The sequence below is a fragment of the Salvelinus fontinalis genome, chromosome 6 (assembly GCF_029448725.1).
Source record: "Salvelinus fontinalis isolate EN_2023a chromosome 6, ASM2944872v1, whole genome shotgun sequence".
NCBI lineage: Eukaryota > Metazoa > Chordata > Actinopteri > Salmoniformes > Salmonidae > Salvelinus > Salvelinus fontinalis.
This window is the reverse complement of record NC_074670.1, coordinates 47,933,032-47,958,607: the sequence shown is the minus strand read 5'-3', so window position 1 is coordinate 47,958,607 and position 25,576 is coordinate 47,933,032. Positions and strand designations below refer to the sequence as shown.

At 44.2% G+C, this 25,576-nt stretch overlaps 2 protein-coding genes across 9 annotated transcripts in view; both read left to right on the top strand.

The window, feature by feature from the left end:
• Window positions 1-25,576, top strand: part of LOC129857957 (protocadherin gamma-C5-like) — a 193,666-nt gene that overhangs the window by 27,195 nt on the left and 140,895 nt on the right. For 2 of the 8 annotated variants that reach the window (XM_055926722.1, XM_055926720.1), the window contains exon 1: window positions 15,017-17,637. The exons of 3 other annotated variants lie outside the window; for them this stretch is intronic. In XM_055926722.1, the coding sequence (XP_055782697.1) occupies window positions 15,163-17,637 (2,475 nt within the window). In that variant the 5' untranslated portion in view covers window positions 15,017-15,162. Of the gene's footprint in view, window positions 1-8,317; window positions 10,945-11,992; window positions 14,597-15,016; window positions 17,638-18,474; window positions 21,107-25,576 lie in introns of those variants that run through there. 3 more of the 8 variants (XM_055926739.1, XM_055926740.1, XM_055926738.1) reach the window with 3 other exon arrangements.
• Window positions 22,291-24,919, top strand: LOC129857964 (protocadherin gamma-A11-like). The gene has a single exon (XM_055926757.1). The coding sequence runs from the start codon at window positions 22,466-22,468 to the stop codon at window positions 24,902-24,904; it is 2,439 nt and encodes an 812-aa protein (XP_055782732.1). The 5' UTR covers window positions 22,291-22,465; the 3' UTR covers window positions 24,905-24,919.

Genomic DNA, 25,576 nt, shown 5'->3' with positions numbered 1-25,576 from the left:
CAATCTGCATCAAACCAGTTGTCATCTGTGATCTTTTTTGTTTTGTTTTTTATCAATTTCAATTGTGCTTCTTTTGCCGTTTGCCTGAATATGTAGTTGATGTTTTGTACTGCTAGATTGATGCCTTCTTTACTGTGAGTGAATGTGGTATCCAGAAAGTTATCTAAGAGTGTTTGGATATTTTGGTTCCAGGTTGCTTTCTGGTATTCTTCTGTGCTGTTTTGGGCCCATCTGTATGAATTTCTGATGTTGTACAGCTTACTGGGCTGTGAATGTGTGGTTGTTTCCATGTCTATTCTTTTGAGGAACAACGTAATTTAGCTGTGATCAGACAGAGGTGTTAGTGGCTTGACAGTGAATGAGCTGAGAGAGAAAGGGTCAATGTCTGTGATCATATAGTCTACTGTACTGTGGCCAAGAGGTGAGCAGTAGGTGAATCTCCCCAAAGAGTCCCCCTGTAACCTACCATTGACAAAGTACAGACCCAGGCTTCTACAGAGCTGCAACAGATCCCTTCCGTTTTTGTTGACGGTGCTGTCACTGTTGTTTCTATGGGGGAGATTAAGGCAGTTAGAAACAGTATGGCCTGTAATAAGGCTGTCCCCTCGTGTGCTCGTTAGATCAGGTAGTGTTCCTGTGCGCGCATTTGTGTCCCCACAGATGAGCACATTTCCCTGGGCCTGGAAATGGCACGTCTCTTCCTCAAGGGTGGGGAAGATCTTCTCTGAGTAATATGGGGATTCTGAGGGGGGGATATAAATTGCGCAAAGGAACACATCTTTTTCTGTCATTACAAGTTATTTTTTCAGTTTTAACCAAATGTGATATTTGCCCATTTTGAGGGGGTCAATTAGATGTTGTATTTCGGATTTGTACCAAATGATCAGTCCTCCAGAGTCTCTGCTTCTATTGACAGAGCTGTGTTTCTGTGACGGCACAATTACCTCTGTAGCCTGTGGGACAGTGAGTGACAATGTCAGCCTTACACCATGTCTCCTGCAGAATGATGACATCAACATCTTTAAGGTTTTTGTTGAACTCCAGTGCTAAACTCTTCAGTCCAAAGGTTGATGAGTTTAGGCCCTGAATGTTCCACATGCTAACTGATAGCGATTTCATGTTACAAAAGAAAGAATAGCAGTCAGAAATACAGTGACTACTAACTATTAAGTTGTTAAGAGCGAGATAAACAGGATAACAGCTAACATTCTTTCTGTTATATATATATATATAAACATTCCTATTTATTGAACAAGTACATTTTAGTACAATAGGTGTGTGTGTGTGTGTGTGTGCATGCGTCCGTGTGTGTTTAGTGCAGTTTAGTGCAGAAGTATTGGAGGAGCTGTTTAATCTCACTTAATCCTACAGGGTTCTCCTGTCCTCTGACGACCTCTGCGTAGCTGCGCTGGTCCTGCTGTTGGGCCCTGTGGAGTGGAGGGGGGCCAGGTCTGGGCTGTGGGGCTTCCTCTCTGGTCTGGTAGGGGTGGTGGTCTGATGCGGGGTAGTAGGCTGGGCCCGGTCCGGTCTGGCTAAGCCGATGGAAGTGGTGATGGTCTGGTGGTGGGTGGGGCCTGTGGGGTGCGCTGGGTCTGGTGTGGCGTTGAAGGGGGCTGGGGCTCCTTGTTGGTGCAGTGGTCTGGTAGGGGTCTCTGAGTGGTCCTCTGTCCAATACGGCATGGGGTGTTTGTCTACCAAGTGCCACGTCCTTTAGAGACTTGGTAAACATCCCTAATGTCTGTTTCCTCAGATGGGAGTGGTCGTGCAGATGCTCTGGGGTGATTGTTTGGTGGTGAGCAACGTGTACGTTCGGGAGTAGGCCACACCCTCTGGTGATGTCAGCGTTGACTTTCTGAATGGTACGGGGATGAAAGTCTTTGCGGGGCAGCAGAGTGGAGATGGTGATGTGGGAGTTGGGGAACCGCTCAGAGGCCCTCTCTGCTACTCTTTTGACCAGGCTGCCTACTCTCTCCTGCTCCTCTCGCAGGTTGTTGGTGCCGGTGTGAATAATAATGTGGCCTGGTGTGCCAAAGTCAGGCTGGGACAGGATGTGTAGTGCATCCGGTGTTTTTGGGCACCATATTTTGCGCACCTTGTGTTGTGGGAAGAGTTTATCTTCTTGGAGGAATTTCCCATTTGAGTCAATGAGGATGGCCACCTCAGCGGGTTTTACCAGATTAGTGCGTTTACGGTCTGGGGCTGGAGTACACAGGGCCTGTGTACATGGAGGGGCGTGTGGGGGTGTGTCAGGGGGGGCCAGAGAGCTTCTCTCTGTAGTAGGTGTTTCCATGTGAGCCTTTTTGTTGACTGGGGGTGTGGGTAAAGTGTTGTCGGTATGGGGGGGGGGGGTTGTGGGTAAAGGTGGGTCAGTGGGGGTGTTAGGGGTGGTGGGGTTGTTAGGGGTGGTGGGGGGCTGCAGCTTCTCTCTAGGAGTCTCTACAGTCTGCTCTCTGTGCTGCAGCACCCTCTTGATGCCAGACAACTCCTTTGCCATCTCCTCCTTTACCTGCACCAGCTCTCTCCTCATGGTGGCCTTTACCTCCTCAAGCGCTGTGGTAAGGCTCTCTCTCAGCTCCTGGACAGAGTTCTTCAGCTGGGTCCTGCACTGGTTGATCTGGTCCTGTAGAAGCTCTGTGTCTGGGCTGGTGGTGGTGTAGCTGAGGGGCTGCTCCTTCAGCTCAGTAACCCATACCTCTATCACAGCCAGCCTGTCTCTCAACAGGCTGATGGTAGTGTGGTCTTGGCTCTGGTGGTTGTAGGCAGGCAGGGGGGAGGATGGTCCTGCTGTTGGGGTGCCTGAGGTGAGGGGAGAGGTTGGGGTACTGTCCTTTTCTTTGTTGCTTTCCGCTGTCTTCGTTAGGGTGGGGAAGTCCTGCACAACAGAGCTGAGTGCAGCCTCACTGCCCTGGACCATGACAGTGCCGTTCTGATACATATTTACCGTCAGAAACCTGTTTTCCTGGTCCTTATCGCTGTCCTCAAAAATGTGGATTTGCCTTCCCTTGCAGATGCCTTTTTTCGTGGTATAGCTGAAATGCCTGGTTACAGCTGCATGCCAGGCAGTAGTGTGGTCTGTGTAAAATAACAGGTTTGTAACAGTCCTGTTTTGTGAGCAGTCGGCAAACAAAGTTTCTGGGTTCTCCCTCAGAATTCTGTGTTTAAAATTGATTCTTCCTTTCTCTGATTTGATTTCTGCTGGGTATTCAAAAAAAAGTGGGGAAAGTCTCTCAGTTTCTGTCGCTGCTAACGCTGCTAGCGCTGCCTCAGTGGCCATGTTGCTATAGTTACCACCAGTAAACAGTTAGATCTAGACGGTAAGCTAGCTGACCGATTTGAATTTGGCTAGCTACCACGATGAAGATTGGTCTTTTAACTCACTCTCTCTCAATCTTTTCCTCCTGTGTTGATCTTCAGTTGTACAATTTGATTACCTATACATTTTTTGCTAATTGAATCGTGTCAATCTCGCTCTTAACAACCAAAAAGTTATAACAAGTCAGGAGCTGTTCCTCTGCATGACTTCTCTCTCTCTCGCTCTCTCTCTCTCTCGCCCATGTCTTTTCTCTCTCTCTCTCGCCCATGTCTTTTCTCTCTCTTTTGCCCATGTCTTTTCTCTCTCCACTTGCCTGCCTTCAAAACAGCGACTACATTGTGTCTTGCTTTGTATATCTCCAAAGAAAGAACCGCACGTGAATCTAAACTATTTCTAAGTGGCTTTGTGCTCAAAACAAAGCAAGGAAAGTCATTTTATTTAACCTTCAATTATCCAGGTTAGTCTCACTGAGATAAAATCTGTTTTTTCAAGAGAGACCTGGCCCAGCCAAGACTGCAGCAGGGGGAACGATAACAACTTACAGACATAGACACACCATGAACTACATTTTGATGTGAATACATACAATACAATTACAGAAACATACAAGCGTTTTGGATTTTTTTTAAATCGATCGTATGTACCACTGCATCAAGTCCTGATGACAATCACATTCCTCAGTAACATGTGAGTCAACCAAACTTTTAAACAAGACCCTGGCGTTTCCAGCTGGTCTGGAGAGAATTCCAAGACCACGGAGCAGAGAAGCAAAAACACTTTTTTTGCCATGATCTGATTTTAGGAACCGTTAAATGTCAGTAAGAGTGAGACCGTGACTGCTATTTCTTTTTAAGACCTTATCAAAGAAGAACAGAGATAGATCTGCAGTTTTCCCAAAATGGCCTAATAGATCTTAGTAGACCAACGTTTAAGCCTACGTAGAGTCAACGAAGACCAGCCAACAGCACTTTAGAGATCACAGTGGTGTGTCAGACGCTTTTGGTTGGTAATAAACCTAAGAGCTGCATGATACACGGAATCAAGTGCCTTCAGGGTAGTGCTTGGGGTCTGCATATAAATGACATCATTTTGTTAGCGTTGTAAAATACCAGGCATTTTGTTTTTGAGGAATTCGGAAACAAGCTTCAACTCGTACAGATTCTGTTGAATGACGGTAAAAGCTATGTTGAGCTTTTACAAAAGCCAAAGTCAAACTGCCGCCGCTCGAGGAGAGAACAGTGTCATCTGCAAGACAGTATGGTCCACAGCGTCGAATGCCTTTGACAAGTCTATGAACACAGATGCACAATGCAACTTCTTATCCAGGGCACAGTGAATATCGTCCAAAACCATCAGCGTTGCTGTAACAGTGTTGTGGCTTGACCTGAAAGCTGATTGCATACCACTCAATATATTGTTTTCCTGGTGGTAGGCCTTAAGCTGCTTATTGACTAGGGACTCCAATACTTTTGCCAAAGCTGAACATTTAGATATGGGCCAATAGTTGCTCAGTAGTGTGGGATCACCTCCTTTCAAAAAGAGTTAGGACAAATGCTGTTTTCCACAACTTGGGGATGACTTTACATTCTTGGGTGAGGTTGAAGATGCATGTTACAGGTTGGCTAGATCATCAGGGCCAGGGGATATATATATATATCTTATTTTTTTTAACATAAATTGCTTTCATGGCTCTATGCACCTCTGATACAGAGAAGGTGAGGACGAGAACCTGGAGAAGAAGTGCTCAGGAGTGTCAGGTAATTTCACGGGGGATCAGTTTGACCTTTAAACCCTATTAAATAATCTGCCTGCATCGAGAAAATGCTGATTTAAAAGAGTTCAGAATAGAGGTTCTCTCAGTTACCACGTGAGTCCAGCAAGGAAGCTGTGCGTCTTTTGTTGCACTTTCAATAATTGCCAAAATGTACAAAGATTATTCAGATGATCAGAAGTCGATTTTAGGTAGTGTTCCGCTTTCAGTTTTCAGGTCATAGCCACACCCTGATTCCGATTCGTGTTTAAAAGCCATCTAATCATAAGCTGAATCAGACCCTCTTGCTTCAGCCCACATAGCAGTTTGTTTCATTAGGACATCAGCTAGTTCCTCTGAGAACCAAGGGTTGTCTCTGAACTTCATTCTTTATCGTTTGAAAGGGGCATTCTTGTAGCATACATCCTGGAATACTTTGTGGAAGTAAGAATAGGCAAATTCAACATCAGGGATGAATTCAACTCTATTAAAGGGCAATGTTAAAAACATTATGTAAAAAAAATCCCTGAATTTCAAACTGCTTCCAGTTTCTTTTCATGGGTATACATGGAGGTAGTTTAGAAAATCTACCATCCCTTATACAGGCAACAGCACAGTGATCACGTATATCATTTGCAAAAACAACGCACGCATTAAAATGATGAGGAGTGTTGGTTAAAATCAATCAAAGGGGATTTCAGAGGACACTTTATATTCAACCGGGTTACACTGTTAACAATCTGAGTAAGATTTTCGGTGTTACGTAGACTGTTGAGTTGATCAGACTTGGATGTCAACCAGTCTAGGTTCAGGTCACCCATAAGCACAAATTCAGATTTGACATACTGTGATAATAATTGAAAAATACAATCCACAGAGCCAGCAATAGCAGATGGGGTCTTCAACAACAGGAGACAACACGATTCAAGGGTGCGCAGAGATGTTTTCAAAGACAGATTTGGTAACAGACGTCAAAATGGCCGCCGAGAACTTGTCTTTTACGTATATAACAGCACCACCGCCAATGAACAGCTCCGGTGGTTGTCTTACAAACAGTGTTCTTGTTTCAGTGCAGTTCTAGACCTACTTTCATCTGCCGTTAACATTTATCCTGCTGCCTCCTGATGTGGAGCCGCCAACTGAATAATACACAGTCGTAATGTGGGGAGTGTTGTGGTTTGCGGCTACATAGCCTGCTAATGCCTTGCTCTGTGCCACAGCAGAGCACAGCAGGACTGGTGCAGTCCGCTGTTTCAGTGCTGACAGACAGGGGGTCCACCTGTGTGACCTACTAAAAGCACACCCTCCTAAATGTAGTTCTGTCCTTGAGTTGATCCCGAAGTATGTGCAGATGTGTGTATGTGTGTGACTGGTAGATGCTGCTGGGTGTGAATGTGGTTTCGGGGAATGAAGGTGGAAATGTACGACCCATTGCAGAGGTGGAAACCATTAAGTTGAAACTTTAGCGGGAGGAAACTCCACATGATTCGAGGTTGCTGCGTTCACGTCTGTTTGACCCTGCTGGTCATCTATGAACGTTTGAACGTCTTAGAAGAACGATCTGGCCTTAATGGCCATGTACTCTTATCATCTCCATCCGGCACAGCCACCCCTCAGAGCCTGGTTCCTCTTTAGGTTTCTTCCTAGGCTCCTGCCTTTCTAGGGAGTTTTTCCTAGCCACCGTGCTTCTACATCTGCATTGCTTGCTGTTTGGGGTTTTAGGCTGGGTTTCTGTATAATCTTGTAAAAAACCTTGTTCATTTTATGAGCAGGTCCAAATCCTGCAACCCATTACACTATACCTCACCCAACCCTTCATGGGCGGTAGACTGTAACAAGGCTCAATATTTCAAGGCCTGGTTATTTAGGCATGTTCATGAATGTTGCATTTTACCTAATGAAACTTGCATTCAGTAGCGTCTATGAGTCACATGATTATGAAGGCATAAATGTAGGAAAGCGTGTATTCTTATTTTAAATACATGTAGTTCTGTCCTTGTGCTGTACTTGTCTGTTAATGTTCTGCATTATGTCATGTTTTATGTGGACCCAGGAAGAGTAGCTAAACACACATTAAGGTGATCAACCTTGTGGATACACACAAATCTCTGTGGTAGCTTTGAGATTAGAAGGCAGTGTTAGTGTGATTTCTATGTCAATAGTGGAGTGTTGAACTGGCCCTCTTTCTGCCAAATGATTGTTCTCCCATCTCAGATGTAGGTCACTGGACTTATCAGATTGGATCATGAATCATATGAATCAGAGAGAGAGAGAGAGAGGGAGAGAGAAGAGAGAGAGAGAGAGAGAGAGAGAGAGAGAGAGAGGAGAGAGAGAGAGAGAGAGAGAGAGAGAGAGAGAGAGAGAGAGAGAGAGAGAGAGAGAGAGAGAGAGAGAGAGAGAGAGAGAGAGAGAGGAGAGAGAGAGAGAGAGAGAGAGAGAGAGAGAGAGAGAGAGAGAGAGAGAGAGAGAGAGAGAGAGAGAGAGAGAGAGAGAGAGAGAGAGAGAGAGAGAGAGAGAGGAGAGAGGAGAGAGAGAGAGAGAGAGAGAGAGAGAGAGAGGAGAGAGAGAGAGAGAGAGAGAGAGAGAGAGAGGAGAGAGAGAGAGAGAGAGAGAGAGAGAGAGAGAGAGAGAGAGAGAGAGAGAGAGAGAGAGAGAGAGAGAGAGAGACCCCCTGAATGGCACACACAGTCAATGTCACAATCCATCATTAGGGATCGTAGCTTTCACCTGGTCAGTCTGTTCCTAACATTTTGTCCACTCAGTCAGTGTACATAGTGTCAGTGTAATATACATCAGTAGTCTATACTATGGCTGTTTATTGCCCTCCTGTGGTGGTTATTTACTATCAAACCAGCATTACCATGTCATGGCACAGTGATATCCAATCTCTAACCCACTTGACAAATGACTTCATAAGCTGCTGTTTTACTCCCAACAAGTCAATGTCAAATGTTTGAAATGTGTTGGTAACAGAAATGTCATCTGATAGCTCCCATTGGTGTCCCGTTACACACATTCAGGGCTCTGTGTACCTAGGTTTTGAGACAGCACTCACTTCTGATCATAACCCTGAGGTGCTGCTCCCTTGACTCGAGACGTTCTGTTTCATGATGTATGAGACAACATTTTGGTGGGGTAATCGTTCATTGGTTAATCGTTTCAATAGAGGGTTAATAGGCCTATGATGTCGTTCTGCACACTCACTCTGAGTGGTGCTGTTGTCCAAGAGACCCATCTCGGCTCGGGCGCATATGACTGCTGCTACAAGGCAACTATGCGTCAGTGACAAGACCAAGGAAGGATCATTGTGCACAGAACCATCGAAGCAGTTTTAACGGAGTACAACAATATCTTCTTGAGCAAAATAGATCTCTAAAATTGGCTTTTCCATTCTATGTGAGTTTTGGATTGTATTATATTTTTCCCAGTTTTGGGTAACGTTGTGGATATTTTTTGGAGGATGAGCGCTGGGGAGGCTTTGAATAGCGCAGTCTGGGGTTTGAGATGGCAAGTGCGAGTCTCCATTTTGCTTGTCTGCGTACTGAGTGCGGTGAATGGACAAATTCGATATTCTGTACCAGAGGAAATGAGAAAGGGCTTGTTTGTCGGAGATGTGGCGAAAGACCTGGGTTTGGACGTGAAGAGGCTGATTTCAGGCCGGGCGCGGTTAGTTATAGACGGCAATAACCAGTATGTAGAGTTGAATCAGAACAAAGGACATCTGGTTGTTAAGGAAAGGATTGACAGGGAGAAATTATGCGGTCAGAAATCTCCGTGTAGCTTCAGTTTGGAAATGATTCTTGAAAGCCCACTTGAATTATATTCGATTACCATCGAAATTGAAGACATAAACGACAACGCACCTGTGTTTTCAAAAAAGGACATTCATCTGGAAATTGGGGAGTCTTCGCCAATAGGGACTGTTTTCTTATTAGACGGAGCCGCTGACCCTGACGTGGGTATGAACTCACTGCAAAGCTACACAGTTAAACCAACCGATCATTTTGTGCTCAAGCAACACAGTAGAGCTGATGGAAGTAAATACGCAGAAATGGTGTTGCAGTCGGGACTTGACCGTGAAAAACAGAGCGAACACTCCCTGATATTAACCGCAGTCGATGGCGGGGACCCACAGAGGTCTGGAAACGTTAAGATACATATCACTGTTCTGGATGCAAATGACAATGCGCCTGTGTTCACAGAGTCTTTGTACAAAGTCACTGTTGTAGAAAACGCGTTGCGAAGCACAGTTGTAGCCCAAGTAAGTGCCATCGATGCAGACCAAGGGTATAATGGAAATGTGACGTATTCATTTACGCATATGGAGGAGGGTACACCACCTTTGTTCCATATAGATCCACATACTGGGGAGATAAAGATCACTGGTGACCTAGATTACGAAACTGTTCAGAATTACGAAATTAACCTTCAAGCTAAAGATCCGTGGGGTCTAACGGGCGCGAGTAAGCTAGTCATTGAGATTCTAGACGTTAATGACAATAGTCCGATCATAACCATGACATCATTTTCTGGTAAAATCCCAGAGGATAGTATTCCTGGCACAGTTGTGGCATTGATAAGTGTCCAGGATGTAGATGCTGGGCAAAATGGACAGGTGCGTTTAAGAATCGACGAAAAGCTCCCATTTAAGATAAAGACCTCTCTTAGAAACTACTACACGTTGGTAACTGAGAAGAGCTTAGACCGAGAGAAGGTTTCTCGCTACAACATCACCCTCACTGCCACTGATGAAGGTTTGCCGCCGTTATCAAGCATGAACACTGTCGTTTTAGACATCACTGATGTTAATGACAACGCACCGGCCTTTAGTCAAAACGTGTATAGCACGCACGTCGTGGAAAACAATTCTCCCGGCGTTTCTGTGCTTGCGATCCAAGCAACGGATCCGGACAGGGGCCAAAACTCACGCATCTCTTATTATCTAATTGACAGTGAGCTAAACGGAAACCCAATGTCCACCTACTTTTCAATTAACTCAGAGAAAGGTGTCATTCACTCAGTGCGTTCACTTGACTATGAGCAGGTTAAAGAGTTCAAAATACTAATCAAAGCGCAAGATGGAGGCTCCCCACCTCTTAGTAGTAATACTACTGTTCTCATTTACGTACAAGATCAGAACGACAACGCGCCTCAGGTTCTGTACCCTGTCCAGACTAGCAGCTCTCTGGTGGCTGAAATGGTGCCTCGTTCAGCAGATGTGGGCTATCTTGTTACTAAAGTGGTGGCTGTTGATGTGGACTCTGGACAGAATGCCTGGCTCTCGTACAAACTGCAGAAAGCGACAGACAGGGCGCTGTTTGAAGTGGGATTACAGAATGGAGAAATAAGAACTATACGACAAGTCAATGATAAAGATGTCGTGAAACAAAGGCTCACTGTTGTAGTGGAGGACAACGGGCAGCCCGCGCGTTCAGCTACAGTCAATGTTAACGTGGCGGTGGCGGACAGTTTCCCTGAAGTGCTCTCGGAGTTCACTGATTTTACGCATGAGAAGGAGTACAATGACAATCTGACTTTTTACTTAGTCTTGGCTTTGGCTGTAGTCTCATTTCTGTTTATTACATGTTTGGTGGTTATTATATCAGTGAAAATATACAGATGGAGACAGTCTCGCATCCTCTATCATTCCAACCTCCCGGTTATTCCGTATTATCCACCGCGTTACGCAGACACTTTGGGGACAGGAACTCTACAGCACGTGTACAATTACGAGGTGTGCAGGACGACTGACTCCAGAAAGAGTGACTGTCAGTTCGCCAGACCCTGTAGTCAGAACGTACTGATAATGGACCCCAGTTCTACAGGGACGATGCAGCGGATGCAGAACGAAAAGAACATCCTGGATGAACCAGGCTTAGAGGTGAGTTTATTTGCAGTTTAAATACCATTTTCAACTATCTTCGCCTCGAGCCTCGGGAATCATTTTCTCAGTATCTTTATCCTTTTATATGGCATTTTTAAAGATGATGTGTTTTTAGTACCGTAGAAATAGCTTTAGGTTTGCTTTTTCCAATTATTTCCAACCGAGCAAAGGCTGCGCCTATTATTGTCTTGACAGCGAACAAGTGGCCTGCTCCGCTCACTCAAACAGTGTATACTTTGCCTCTTTTCAGCTGTCTATTGAGCAAGTGTTCTTTTTGTGGGATGTAAGGCCTACTTCATGCGTAAATACGGTTACCCTACGTAGCATACCGTTTTTCAAGCGTCTAGGTAGTAGATAAAGACTTGCATTGGTAGTTAGCGATTGAAGTGAAAGCCGACGTACTAATACCGTTTTATCCAAGTTGTGTTTTTCTTGCACAAGGTACACAATCAGTCAACAACAAAACAAATATTGGTCTTCCATTTTTACATTACAATCACCATTGTACTTATTTTTTTTTTCCCCCTTACAAACAAAAAATGTAAACACACCAGGTATTTATGAGGAAATGGTATGTGGAGGTTATTTTGTATATGTGGCTTGGAAACGAAAATATTGTCGTTGAGCTGGGGTTGCTCTGACACTTTTGGTCAGTCGTCCTGTCGCTGTCCACCGCACGTGTGCTGAACCACCCGACCATTGCTCGTCCAGTGGTGCTTATAGTGCATTTACAACAACCCTACATATTCTGAGATTATATGATTCGTTTTTTTTCTTCAATTCATTCATTTTGTCTTTTTCCTGAAGCACTTTAGAAATACTGTAGTTTCCAATACTTAGTTTTGTCATCAAATCTTAATTTCCCTGGGCTGTGCGCTATTGAATACCTATTGACGTTTTGGTGCGTGTGAAACGTGGATTTGTGTGTTTCTGCATTGCGTTTGCCGTGTTTGGACTCCGAGTGCCGCTGTTGATCAGTGATACACTCGAGACGTTAATTCTATCTCTGAGTGGCACAGTGGGGCCCTCCTATATTCTCTCTCTCACTGACAGACGCAGATAGACCTTCTGAAACGGACAGAGAGCTCTTGGCATAGACATCCCACGGATTATTTCCATTCGTTTCTTTCGGAAATACAGTCGTTTTTTTCTCATTTCTGGATATACAGACGAGCCATATTGTATCATTAAAGGAGTAAATATATCAGTTATCTGTTTTTTTCCCGGTGGAATGGGTGATTGGTGTTCGACAGGCCGCAGACGCGGATGGCAAGTACTGTTTTTCATTCTTTGTCTATGCGCCCTAGATTCCGTGACTGGGCAGGCACGGTATACCATACCCGAGGAGCAGGCAGAGGGGTCGATCGTTGGAAACATTGGTAGAGATTTAGGCTTGGAGGTGAAGAGGCTAGTGTCCGGTAAAGCTCGTATTATAACCAGAGGAACTCGACAGTATGTAGATCTGAACCGAGACAAAGGGATTCTCGTTGTTAAAGAGCGAATCGACCGAGAGGAGCTATGCGGACAGACTACCCCGTGTAGCTTCAGCTTTGAGCTTATTATAGAAAACCCCATTCAGTTATATCGGGTTACAGTCGAGGTTCGCGACATTAACGATAATACACCATCATTTCCAAAGGAAGAAATCAGTTTGGAAATCAGTGAATCTGCGGTGTCAGCTACGCGCTTTTCTCTGGAGAGCGCAGTCGACCCAGACGTCGGTGTCAACGGTATACAAAATTACCATCTCAAACCGACAGATAATTTCCAATTAGAGGTGCACAGCCTATCCAACGGTGGTAAATACATCGAGATGATTTTACAACACCCACTCGACAGAGAGAAGCAGGAGACCCTCTCGTTGGTGCTTATAGCTACAGACGGAGGCGAGCCTCAGAGGTCTGGCACTGTCCGCATCCATATTACAGTGCTGGATGCTAACGACAATGCACCCGTGTGTGGCCAACCAGTTTATAAAGCAGACGTTAAAGAGAGCTCTCCGAAGGGGACTTTGATTACCACAGTCAGTGCAAATGATGCGGATAAAGGAATAAACGGAGAAGTAACTTTTGCTATGGCTCATGTCTCCAAAGAAGCTAAAGAACTGTTTGAGCTGAACGTTACCACTGGAGAAATTAAATTGGTAGCTAAAGTAGATTTTGAAAAGACAAACAATTATCAATTAAATGTACAGGCAAAAGACCACTGGGGTCTTGCCGATACTTGTAAAGTCGTTATACAAATCACTGATGAAAACGACAATGTCCCCACAATACAGCTCATGTCATTTTCTCATTCGATTTCCGAGGATTCTCCCCTTGGTACCACTGTAGCTGTTATTAACGTAGAGGATGCAGACTCGGACGGTAACGGTATCGTTCTGTGCTCTATTAATGCAGATATTCCATTCAAAATAGAGTCGTCGTTAACTGATTATTACACAATAGTCACCGAAAGTCCTTTGGATAGAGAAACGGTGTCTGAGTATAACGTCACTATTAACGTTTCAGATGAAGGCTCTCCGCCTCTCTCCAGCAGTAAGAACATAACAGTTAAAGTATCAGATGTCAATGACAACCCACCCAAGTTTGTTCAACCTGAATATAGTAAATCTATTCAGGAAAACAACTCGCCAGGGTTTTCCATATTCGCAGTGAGGGCAAGTGATGCTGATTGGGGCCAAAATGCTCGTGTCTCCTACTTTCTTGATGATAAACAGGTTAACGGGTTGGCTGTGTCCTCTTTCGTCTCGGTAAACTCAGAAAATGGCGCCATCCATGCTGCCAGGTCATTCGATTTCGAACAAATCAAGTCGTTTGACTTCAACGTCACTGCACGTGATGGGGGGTCTCCACCTCTCAGTTCAGTGGTGGCTGTTAGAATTTTGGTCCAGGACCAGAACGACAACGCGCCTCAGGTTCTGTACCCTGTCCAGACTAGCAGCTCTCTGGTGGCTGAAATGGTGCCTCGTTCAGCAGATGTGGGCTATCTTGTCACTAAAGTGGTGGCTGTTGATGTGGACTCTGGACAGAATGCCTGGCTCTCGTATAAACTGCAGAAAGCGACAGACAGGGCGCTGTTTGAAGTGGGCTTACAGAATGGAGAAATAAGAACTACACGCCAAGTCAATGATAAAGATGCTGTGAAACAAAGGCTCACTGTTGTAGTGGAGGACAATGGGCAGCCCTCTCGTTCAGCTACAGTCAATGTTAACGTGGCGGTGGCGGACAGCTTCCCTGAAGTGCTCTCGGAGTTCACTGACTTTACGCACGACAAGGAATACAATGACAACCTGACTTTTTACTTAGTCTTGGCTTTGGCTGTAGTCTCATTTCTGTTCATCACATGTTTAGTGGTTATTATATCCGTGAAAATATACAGATGGAGACAGTCTCGCATCCTCTATCATTCCAATCTCCCGGTTATTCCGTATTATCCACCGCGTTACGCAGACACTTTGGGGACAGGAACTCTACAGCACGTGTACAATTACGAGGTGTGCAGGACGACTGACTCCAGAAAGAGTGACTGTCAGTTCGCCAGACCCTGTAGTCAGAACGTACTGATAATGGACCCCAGCTCTACAGGGACGATGCAGCGGATGCAGAGTGAAAAGCACATCCTGGATGAACCAGCCTCCCCACTAGAGGTGAGTTAAACTAGTTTAAATTATAGCAAATTGCGTTGGAATACATCTCAATATGTCCAATTCTGTCCTAGGAAAACATCAGTGAATTTTGAAATGTCATAAAACTTCCTTTGGTAAAGGGTGTCATCTGGCATTTTGTGCCTCCGGTTTGTAGGAACATTCGAGAAATGGTGTATGCTTTTTACATCATCTATCCTTTTGTGTTCTTTCTCCTCATGCAAATAACTTTAAAAAATTGTTTTATAACATTTGAAAGTCGGTTTCTGATTCATAACTTTGAGAGAAAATGCATGCGTTTCTCAGGTCTTTACATTGACTGACTACCTGCTAGCTATTCTTATAGTGGACTCAGAGGGCCGCTGTTGGTCTTAAAAGCAAACTTCAGTCGATTTAAATACTGCTTTACTTCCTCTGTACCTCCCATATTCTCTCATTTTGTCAGTGATTGAGGGACCATCACGAATGCCCTCTTGGGTCTCCCTTTTCCAGTATTCTGTTTTGTCGACGCCAGCTTTTAAATGGATGGATTCTAAGACCGTCAACATTGACCAGCAGTGTTTCATCGCATGTGTATACAGCTTGTGTGGTCTTATTGTATCATGTGGATTTCGATGCTTTGGTTTGACGCCACGGCATCTGCCAAAAATGGGCGCTGTCTCAAACGGCAAGTACAGGCCTTTATTCTTGTTAGCCTTTTCCAGATGATTCTCGGGCAGATTCGTTATTCTATTCAAGAGGAGATGAGAAAGGGCTCGTTTGTTGGAAATGTGGCGGAGGATTTAGGAATGAACGCTAAGCAAATGAAATCGGGAGGTGCTCGCATTGTTAGTGGTGATAGCAGCGAGTATATCAGGTTGGATGTAGACAAAGGGACCCTGGTCGTGGGAGAGAGGATAGACAGGGAGCAGCTTTGCGGGCAGACATCGCCCTGCAGCTTGAGCTTCGAGATGATTATGATGAATCCGATGCAGCTGCATAGTATTCTAGTAGAAATACTAGATGTTAACGATAATGCCCCCTTTTTTAACGAAAAGGAAATCAAATTAGATATCTCTGAGTCTGCTCTACCGGGGACACCGATATTGCAGGAGAGTGCGACAGATACCGACGTTGGTATCAACGCGCTTCAAGGCTACACATTGCACCCTACCGATAATTTCAACATTAAAATCCAGACTGGTTCCGACGGCAGTAAATATGTGGAGATGTATCTGTTTGCGCCTTTAGACCGAGAGAAAAATGATAACCTGCCTCTGACATTGACTGCTGTGGATGGCGGTGAACCGCAGAGATCTGGGACACTTAAAATACAAATATCAGTACTTGATGCCAATGATAATGTCCCTGTTTTTACACAACCTAATTTCAAGGCGACAGTAACAGAAAATGCACCTAAAGGAACATTAGTGACAACCATCCGCGCAACAGACCGAGACGAAGGCTTATATGGTCAAGTTACTTACTATTTTACGCGCATGTCCAATAATTTTGCTGAGCTTTTTGCATTGCATGAAAATACAGGCGACATAACAGTCAGTGGACCAATTGATTATGAAAAAAATAAACACTACGAACTCGGCGTGCAAGCCAAAGACCAAGGAGGACAAAGTGCTTCCACAAAAGTAATAATTGACGTTATTGATGTGAACGACAATGTCCCCTTGATTACACTGACGTCATTCTCGAGTCCAGTATCCGAGGATGCGATCAGTGGCACTACCGTGGCTATAATAAATGTCAAAGACATAGATTCTGATAAAAACGGAAAGGTAGATTGTTCGATAAATACTAAGATCCCGTTTGCCATCCAGTCGTCTTTAAAGAGCTATTACACCCTTGTGACGGATGGTGTTTTGGACAGAGAGCGCAATGTCGAATATAACATCACATTCACAGCCGTAGATGAGGGTACCCCGCCCCTCTCCGCGAGTAAATCCATCACACTGAGAATCTCAGATGTTAATGACAACGCGCCCGTTTTTGAGCTGAGTTTATACACTGCGAATGTGATGGAAAACAACTCTCCGGGGGGGTCCGTGTTTTCTGTGAGAGCCCACGACTTAGATTGGGGTCAAAATGCACGCGTGTCCTACCTGCTCATAGAATCTCAATTAAATGGAAATCCAATATCGTCTTACATCTCCGTTAATGCAGAGACAGGTGTCATCCAGGCGGTGCGCTCCTTTGATTATGAGCAAACTAAATCGTTTGAGATGTATATCAAAGCTCAAGATGGAGGCTCCCCTTCTCTCAGCAGCAATGCCACAGTCAAAATTAGTATCCGTGATCAGAATGACAACGCGCCTCAGGTTTTGTACCCAGTCCAGACTAGCAGCTCTCTGGTGGCTGAAATGGTGCCCCGTTCAGCAGATGTGGGCTATCTTGTAACTAAAGTGGTGGCTGTTGATGTGGACTCCGGACAGAATGCCTGGCTCTCGTATAAACTGCTGAAAGCGACAGACAGGGCGCTGTTTGAAGTGGGCTTACAGAATGGGGAAATTAGAACTATACGCCAAGTCAATGATAAAGATGCTGTGAAACAAAGGCTCACTGTTGTAGTGGAGGACAACGGGCAGCCCTCTCGTTCAGCTACAGTCAATGTTAACGTGGCGGTGGCGGACAGCTTCCCTGAAGTGCTCTCGGAGTTCACTGACTTTACGCACGACAAGGAGTACAATGACAACCTGACTTTTTACTTAGTCTTGGCTTTGGCTGTAGTCTCATTTCTGTTCATCACGTGTTTAGTGGTTATTATATCAGTGAAAATATACAGATGGAGACAGTCTCGCATCCTCTATCATTCCAATCTCCCGGTTATTCCGTATTATCCACCGCGTTACGCAGACACTTTGGGGACAGGAACTCTACAGCACGTGTACAATTACGAGGTGTGCAGGACGACTGACTCCAGAAAGAGTGACTGTCAGTTCGCCAGACCCTGTAGTCAGAACGTACTGATAATGGACCCCAGCTCTACAGGGACGATGCAGCGGATGCAGAGTGAAAAGCACATCCTGGATGAACCAGCCTCTCCACTGGAGGTGAGTTGATTGGAATTCAGACGAAGTAGCTCATGTTGTTTGAGTACCTCTTTACAACATGCCTTCATTTACATGTTGAACTATTTTCCCCGGTGTTCTTACTCTTTTTATCGGTAACTCAGAGATTGGGTTACTCTCTCTCTTTGTCATTTTTTAGGGGTAAAGCAAGTGTTATGTATTTTTTTGATAACATATAAAAAGGTTTAGGTTCCTGTTGTATGTCTGCTGAGTTCTTATAAATGTAACCTATTTCGAGCAGAGCACAAGTGCTGGTGAGATATTGATCATTCTGTAGCGCTGTCATGCCGTTTCACCACCTCCCTGTGTGGACAAGAACACGTCTTTACCGCAGCAGAGCCCTGCTTCAATCTCTCACACTGTATTATCCCTGGATCTTACCTTAGTCTATAATGTCGCTATAGATTTGATCACTTACCAAGCATATTACTGTCAACATACATCGGTATTGGTTTGTTGTAGTGAGTCATGGTTTGAACGGGTGTTCCATTGACTTGTTTTTACGCACGATCCAATCTGAAGTTAATGGGTTAGTATACTTTTTTTCTAAGTTATAAAATGGCAGTTTCTTTCCATTCTTGGTCAAAGCTTTGTAGTGATGAACCTTCATGTACTTATATTGAAAAAGTGAAGTGTTTAGCTAGTGATTTGACATTGATACTTTTGGAAAGAAAATCATTCTGTCCAGTGTTTAATCACTTCGGGAACGTTTTACATGTCCAAGTTTCTTATGATATTCATGTTTTGGACTCTGAGGGCCGCTGTTGATCAGTGAAATAATTTATGTCCAGTGTTGTCAGTCAGTGGAGTCCCCTCCCTATCACTGTGCTCTACCAGAGGAGACGGAGTGACTGCGCTTCATACGAGGCGCGGAGAGACCGACATACTCGTTTTGATCCATAGATAAGAAAAGGACAGTGAAAATAGTCTGGATTGAAACGAAACATCGAATAGTATTTGCTCACCATTTTTGAGGATATCATATAAGAAATATTCGTGTGGATGTTATTCTTTGTTGACTATGGAATATAAAGGATTCATTCAACCTAAAACATGGCGTTTGTGTGGACTGCAGTGGCAAGTACTCATTTCCCTCCTGTATCTCAGTCATATTGTCAGAGGACAAATCCGGTATTCTATTCCGGAGGAGATGAAGACAGGCTCTCTTATCGGTAACGTAGCTCAAGACCTGGGGTTAGATTTGAAACGGCTCCGAGCGGGCCGGGCCCGTATCGTGACCGGAGAAAGCATTCAGTACACAGAGCTGAAGACAGACAAAGGGATTCTAGTCGTGAGTGAGAGAATAGACCGAGAGCAGCTTTGTGGCGACGTCACGCCGTGTAGCTTCAGCTTCGAAATGATTCTAGAAAATCCAATGGAGCTCCATCGTGTGACTGTAGAAATAATAGATGTAAATGATCATGCTCCTGCTTTTCCAAATAAAGGCATACATTTTGAAATCAGCGAATCGGCTACCGTTGGATCACGATTTCTATTGGAAAGTGCAGAGGACCCTGATGTAGGCCTAAACGCCCTACAGAATTACATTTTGACTCCGAACGATAATTTCATTCTCAAGCAACATGCGAATCCAGACGGCAGTAAATATGCTGAGATGTTCCTCCAGAAACCATTAGATAGAGAGGAGCTTCCTCGTCTCTCTTTAAAGCTAATCGCTGTAGACGGTGGAAATCCGCAGAGATCTGGCACAGTAAATATAGAGATCACTGTCCTAGATGTCAATGACAATGCGCCTGTGTTTAACCAGTCAGTGTACAGGGCTGCTGTGGTGGAAAACGCTGCAAAGGGCATTTATATTACAACCGTGAATGCCAGTGACGCAGACCGCGACACAAACGGACAAATAACCTACAGTTTTTCGAAGTTGAAGGGTAGTATAGCGGACATATTTGTCATAGATCAAAACTCAGGAATCATATCTGTTTCGGGCCAGATAGATTTCGAGAAAGATAAGAAATATGAAGTTAGAGTTGAAGCTAAAGACCAGGGAGGTTTAACAGACTCTAGTAAAGTTGTCATTGAAGTTATTGATGTTAATGACAACGCACCAGTTATAAACGTCATGTCTTTCTCCAGCCCTGTGTCTGAAGATGCTCCACCCGGCACAACTATTGCTATTATAAATGTTAAAGATACTGATTCAGAGAGAAACGGACAGATTACATGCTCTATAGATACTAACCTTCCATTTAAGATCAAATCCTCATTGACTAATTACTACAATTTGATAACAGATTCGATTTTTGACCGAGAAGCGGTGGCCGAATACAACATAACTATAACAGCGACAGATTCTGGTTCGCCTCCTCTCTCTAGCGCCAGGACATTACACCTTAGAATCTCTGATGTAAATGACAATGCCCCATTGTTCGATAAAGGTCCCTACTTTGCTTACGTCACAGAGAATAACTCTCCTGGAATGTCCATATTTACTGTCAGCGCGCGGGACTCTGACTGGAACCAAAACGCGAGAATATCGTACGTGTTGGAAGACACGCAGATCAGTGGAACTCCAGTCTCTACTTATATATCCATTAACTCTGAGACCGGAGTTTTACATGCGGTGCGTTCCTTTGATTATGAACAAATAAAACAGCTTAAACTCGTAGTTAAGGCGCAAGACGGAGGCTCTCCTCCACTCAGTAGCAATGTGAGTATCAACATCTTTATTCAAGATCAGAACGACAACGCGCCTCAGGTTCTGTACCCAGTCCAGACTAGCAGCTCTCTGGTGGCTGAAATGGTGCCCCGTTCAGCAGATGTGGGTTATCTTGTAACTAAAGTGGTGGCTGTTGATGTGGACTCTGGACAGAATGCCTGGCTTTCTTATAAACTGCAGAAAGCGACAGACAGAGCGCTGTTTGAAGTGGGCTTACAGAATGGTGAAATAAGAACTATACGCCAAGTCAATGATAAAGATGCTGTGAAACAAAGGCTCACTGTTGTAGTGGAGGACAACGGGCAGCCCTCTCGTTCAGCTACAGTCAATGTTAACGTGGCGGTGGCGGACAGCTTCCCTGAAGTGCTCTCGGAGTTCACTGACTTTACGCACGACAAGGAGTACAATGACAACCTGACTTTTTACTTAGTCTTGGCCTTGGCTGTAGTCTCATTTCTGTTCATCGCGTGTTTAGTTGTAATTATATCAGTGAAAATATACAGATGGAGACAGTCTCGCATCCTCTATCATTCCAACCTCCCGGTTATTCCATATTATCCACCGTGTTACGCAGACACTTTGGGGACGGGAACTCTACAGCACGTGTACAATTACGAGGTGTGCAGGACGACTGACTCCAGAAAGAGTGACTGTCAGTTCGCCAGACCCTGTAGTCAGAACGTACTGATAATGGACCCCAGTTCTACAGGGACGATGCAGCGGATGCAGAACGAAAAGAACATCCTGGATGAACCTGACTCTCCATTAGAGGTGAGTTTATTGCAGTTTAAATAATGAAGTACATTTTGTTTGAGTAGTTACATATTTACAATTTGCCTTTTTAAATTATGAACTATTTCCTCCGGGTGTCTTACTCTTTCTATCGGTATCTCAGATGTTGGGTTGCTCTCTCTTTGTAATTTTATTCCGGTAAATCATTGATTATGTATTTTTTTGTTACCTATGAAAAGGTTTAGGCTCGTGTTGTATGTCTGCTGAGTTGTATGTCTGCTGAGCTGTATGTCTGCTGAGCTGTATGTCTGCTGAGTTGTATGTCTGCTGAGTTGTATGTCTGCTGAGTTGTATGTCTGCTGAGTTGTATGTCTGCTGAGTTGTATGTCTGCTGAGCTGTATGTCTGCTGAGCTGTATGTCTGCTGAGTTGTATGTCTGCTGAGTTGTATGTCTGCTGAGCTGTATGTCTGCTGAGCTGTATGTCTGCTGAGTTGTATGTCTGCTGAGTTGTATGTCTGCTGAGTTGTATGTCTGCTGAGTTGTATGTCTGCTGAGTTGTATGTCTGCTGAGCTTGTAAAATGTATTTCGAACTGGGCAGAAGTGCTTGTGATATATTGGTCAATCGGTAGCGCTGTAATGCCGTTTCAGCACCACCCTTTATGGACAGTGACACTTCTGTCTTCATAGCAGCAGAGGGCGGCTTCGCTCTCTCACACTGTACAGTGTACTGTCCCTGGTTCTTACCTCTTTCTATAATGTCACTACACTTTTTAGCATTTACCAATCATTTTACCGTCAACATTCATAGGTTATGGTTTGTTGTGTTGAGTCATGGTTTGGACGGCTGTTATATTGACTTTTTTTACCACTATCCAATATGAGGTTGATGGTATGGTGTCATTTTTTAGTGGGCATTAAAATTGTAGTTTTTTCCCCCTTTGTTGGTCATAGCATTGTAATGATGAACCTTGCATTGATTTCGATTGCAGAAAGTGAAGTGTTTAGCTAGTGATTCGGATATAGATTATTTTGGAAAGAAAATAATTCTGTCCAGTGTTTAATCACTTCTGAACGGATTTACATGTTCAAGTGTCTTATGATGTTCATGTTTTGGACTCTGAGGGCCGCTGTTGATAAGTGAAATAATTTCTGTCCGTTGTTGTCAAGAAGTGAAGACCCCTCCCCTATCACTGCGCTTTACCACCGGAGACGAAGAGACTCTGCGCTTCATACGAAGTGGGGCGCGACCGAGATAGACACACTCGTTTTGATTCATAGATTTACAAAAGGGCAGCGAATATAGTCTGGATTGAAACGAAACATCGAATAGTATTTGCTCACAATTTTTGAGAATACACAATAAGACATTACTTGTGAATGTTACTCTTTGTTGGCTATGGAATTTAAAGGACTTCTTCAACCTAAAACATGGCGTTTGTGTGGACTGCGGTGGCAAGTACTTTTTTCCCTCCTGTATTTCAGTCATATTGTCAGTGGACAAATCCGGTATTCTATTCCGGAGGAGATGAAGACAGGCTCTCTTATCGGTAACGTAGCTCAAGACCTGGGGTTAGATTTGAAACGGCTCCGAGCGGGACGGGCCCGTATCGTGACCGTAGAAAGCATTCAGTACACAGAGCTGAAGACAGACAAAGGGATTCTAGTCGTGAGTGAGAGAATAGACCGAGAGCAGCTTTGTGGCGACGTCACGCCGTGTAGCTTCAGCTTCGAAATGATTCTAGAAAACCCTATTGAACTGCATCGTATTACAGTTGAAATTCTTGATGTGAATGATCATGCCCCCACCTTCCAAAATAGTGACTTAAAATTGGAAATCAGTGAGTCAGCCACTATAGGTGCGCGCTTTATATTAGAGAGCGCAGAGGACCCCGACGTAGGCGTTAATGATTTACAGAAATATGTATTAACACCAAATGACAATTTTGTTTTAAAACAACTTGCCAATCCAGACGGTAGTAAATATGCAGAGATGGTTCTCCAGAAACCGTTAGACAGAGAGGAGCATCCTCGTCTCTCTTTAAAGCTAATCGCTGTAGACGGTGGAAATCCGCAGAGATCTGGCACAGTAAATATAGAGATCAATGTCCTAGATGCCAATGACAATGCGCCTGTGTTTAACCAGTCGGTGTACAGGGCTACTGTGATGGAAAACGCACCGAAAGGAACCTATATTACAACCGTTAATGCCAGCGATGCAGACAGTGGATCAAATGGACAAATAACATACAGTTTTTCAAAATTGAAGGGGAGCATAGCGGATATATTTGTCATAGATAAGGATATAGGAATCATATCCGTTTTGGGGCATATCGATTTTGAAAAAGATAAGAAATATGATATTAGAGTAGAAGCTAAAGACCAGGGCGGATTTACAGACACCAGCCAAATTGTCATTGAAGTTATTGATGTTAATGACAATGCACCAGTCATAAACGTCATGTCTTTCTCCAGCCCTGTGTCTGAAGATGCTCCTCCTGGAACTACGATAGCCGTTATAAATGTAAAAGACGGGGATTCAGAGAGGAACGGACAGATTTCATGCACTACAGATACTAACCTCCCGTTCAAGATAAAATCGTCGATAACAAGTTATTACAATTTGATCTCTGATATAGGGTTTGACAGAGAAACAACACCAGAATACAACATAACTATTACAGCTACAGATTCTGGTTCGCCTCCTCTCTCTAGCGCCAGGACTTTACATCTTAGAATCTCCGACGTAAATGACAATGCCCCGTTGTTTCATCAGAGCTCATACTCAGCTTACGCCAAAGAGAATAACTCTCCTGGAATGTCCATATTTACTGTCAGTGCGCTGGACTCTGACTGGAATCAGAACGCGAGAATATCGTACCTCTTGGAGGACACGCAAATCAGTGGAGCTCCAGTATCCACGTACATAACCATTAACTCTGAAACCGGAGTTTTACATGCGGTGCGCTCCTTTGATTATGAACAAATAAAACAACTTAAACTCGTAGTTAAGGCGCAAGATGGAGGCTCTCCTTCACTCAGTAGCAATGTGAGTGTCAACATATTAATTCAAGATCAGAACGACAACGTGCCTCAGGTTCTGTACCCAGTCCAGACTAGCAGCTCTCTGGTGGCTGAAATGGTGCCTCGTTCAGCAGATGTGGGCTATCTTGTAACTAAAGTGGTGGCTGTTGATGTGGACTCTGGACAGAATGCCTGGCTTTCTTATAAACTGCAGAAAACGACAGACAGGGCGCTGTTTGAAGTGGGCTTGCAGAATGGGGAAATTAGAACTATACGCCAAGTCAATGACAAAGATGCTGTGAAACAAAGGCTCACTGTTGTAGTGGAGGACAACGGGCAGCCCTCTCGTTCAGCTACAGTCAATGTAAACGTGGCGGTGGCGGACAGCTTCCCTGAAGTGCTCTCGGAGTTCACTGACGTTATGCACGACAAGGAGTACAATGACAACCTGACTTTTTACTTGGTCTTGGCTTTGGCTGTAGTCTCATTTCTGTTCATCACGTGTTTAGTTGTTATTATATCAGTGAAAATATACAGATGGAGACAGTCTCGCATCCTCTATCATTCCAACCTCCCGGTTATTCCGTATTATCCACCGCGTTACGCAGACACTTTGGGGACAGGAACTCTACAGCACGTGTACAATTACGAGGTGTGCAGGACGACTGACTCCAGAAAGAGTGACTGTCAGTTTGCCAGACCCTGTAGTCAGAACGTACTGATAATGGACCCCAGTTCTACAGGGACGATGCAGCGGATGCAGAGTGAACAGAACATCCTGGATGAACCAGACTCCCCACTAGAAGTGAGTTAATTGGAGTTTAACAAATTACCTATTTTTTTGGAGTACATCTTAAAAATATAATTTATTTTATATTTGCAACTATTTTCATCTGGTGCCTGACACTTTGTCTGTATCTCAGAGGTTGGGTTGCTCTCTCTTCGTAATATTACAGTGTTATTTCAAGGATAATGTATTTATATATTTTCCAATGAAAAGATTTTGGCTAGTGTTGTATGTCTGCTGAGTTGTATGTCTGCTGAGCTTGTTGAAATGTATTTCGAACTGAGCAGAAGTGCTTGTGATATATTGGTCATTCTGTAGTGCTGCAATGCAGGTTCAGAACCACCCTTTGAGGACAGCGACCCTTCTGTCTTTATTGCAGAAGGGGGCTCCTTCGCTCTCTCACGCAGTGTATTATTCCTGGTTCTTACGTCAGTCTATTGGACAAATGTCGCTATAGATTTGAGCATTTACGAATTACTTTCAACATAGGCCCTATCAGTTTTGGTTTGTAGTGTTCTGTCATAGTTAGGACGGTTGTGGAATCCTCTTTTACGCACGATCCATTCTGAAGTTGATGGGGTGGTGGAAGTTTTTAGTAGGCTATGAAATTGTCGGTATTTATTTTAATGTTCATATAATTGTAGAGATGAAACATGCATTTATTTCGATTGCAGAAAGTGAAGTGTTAAGACAGTATGA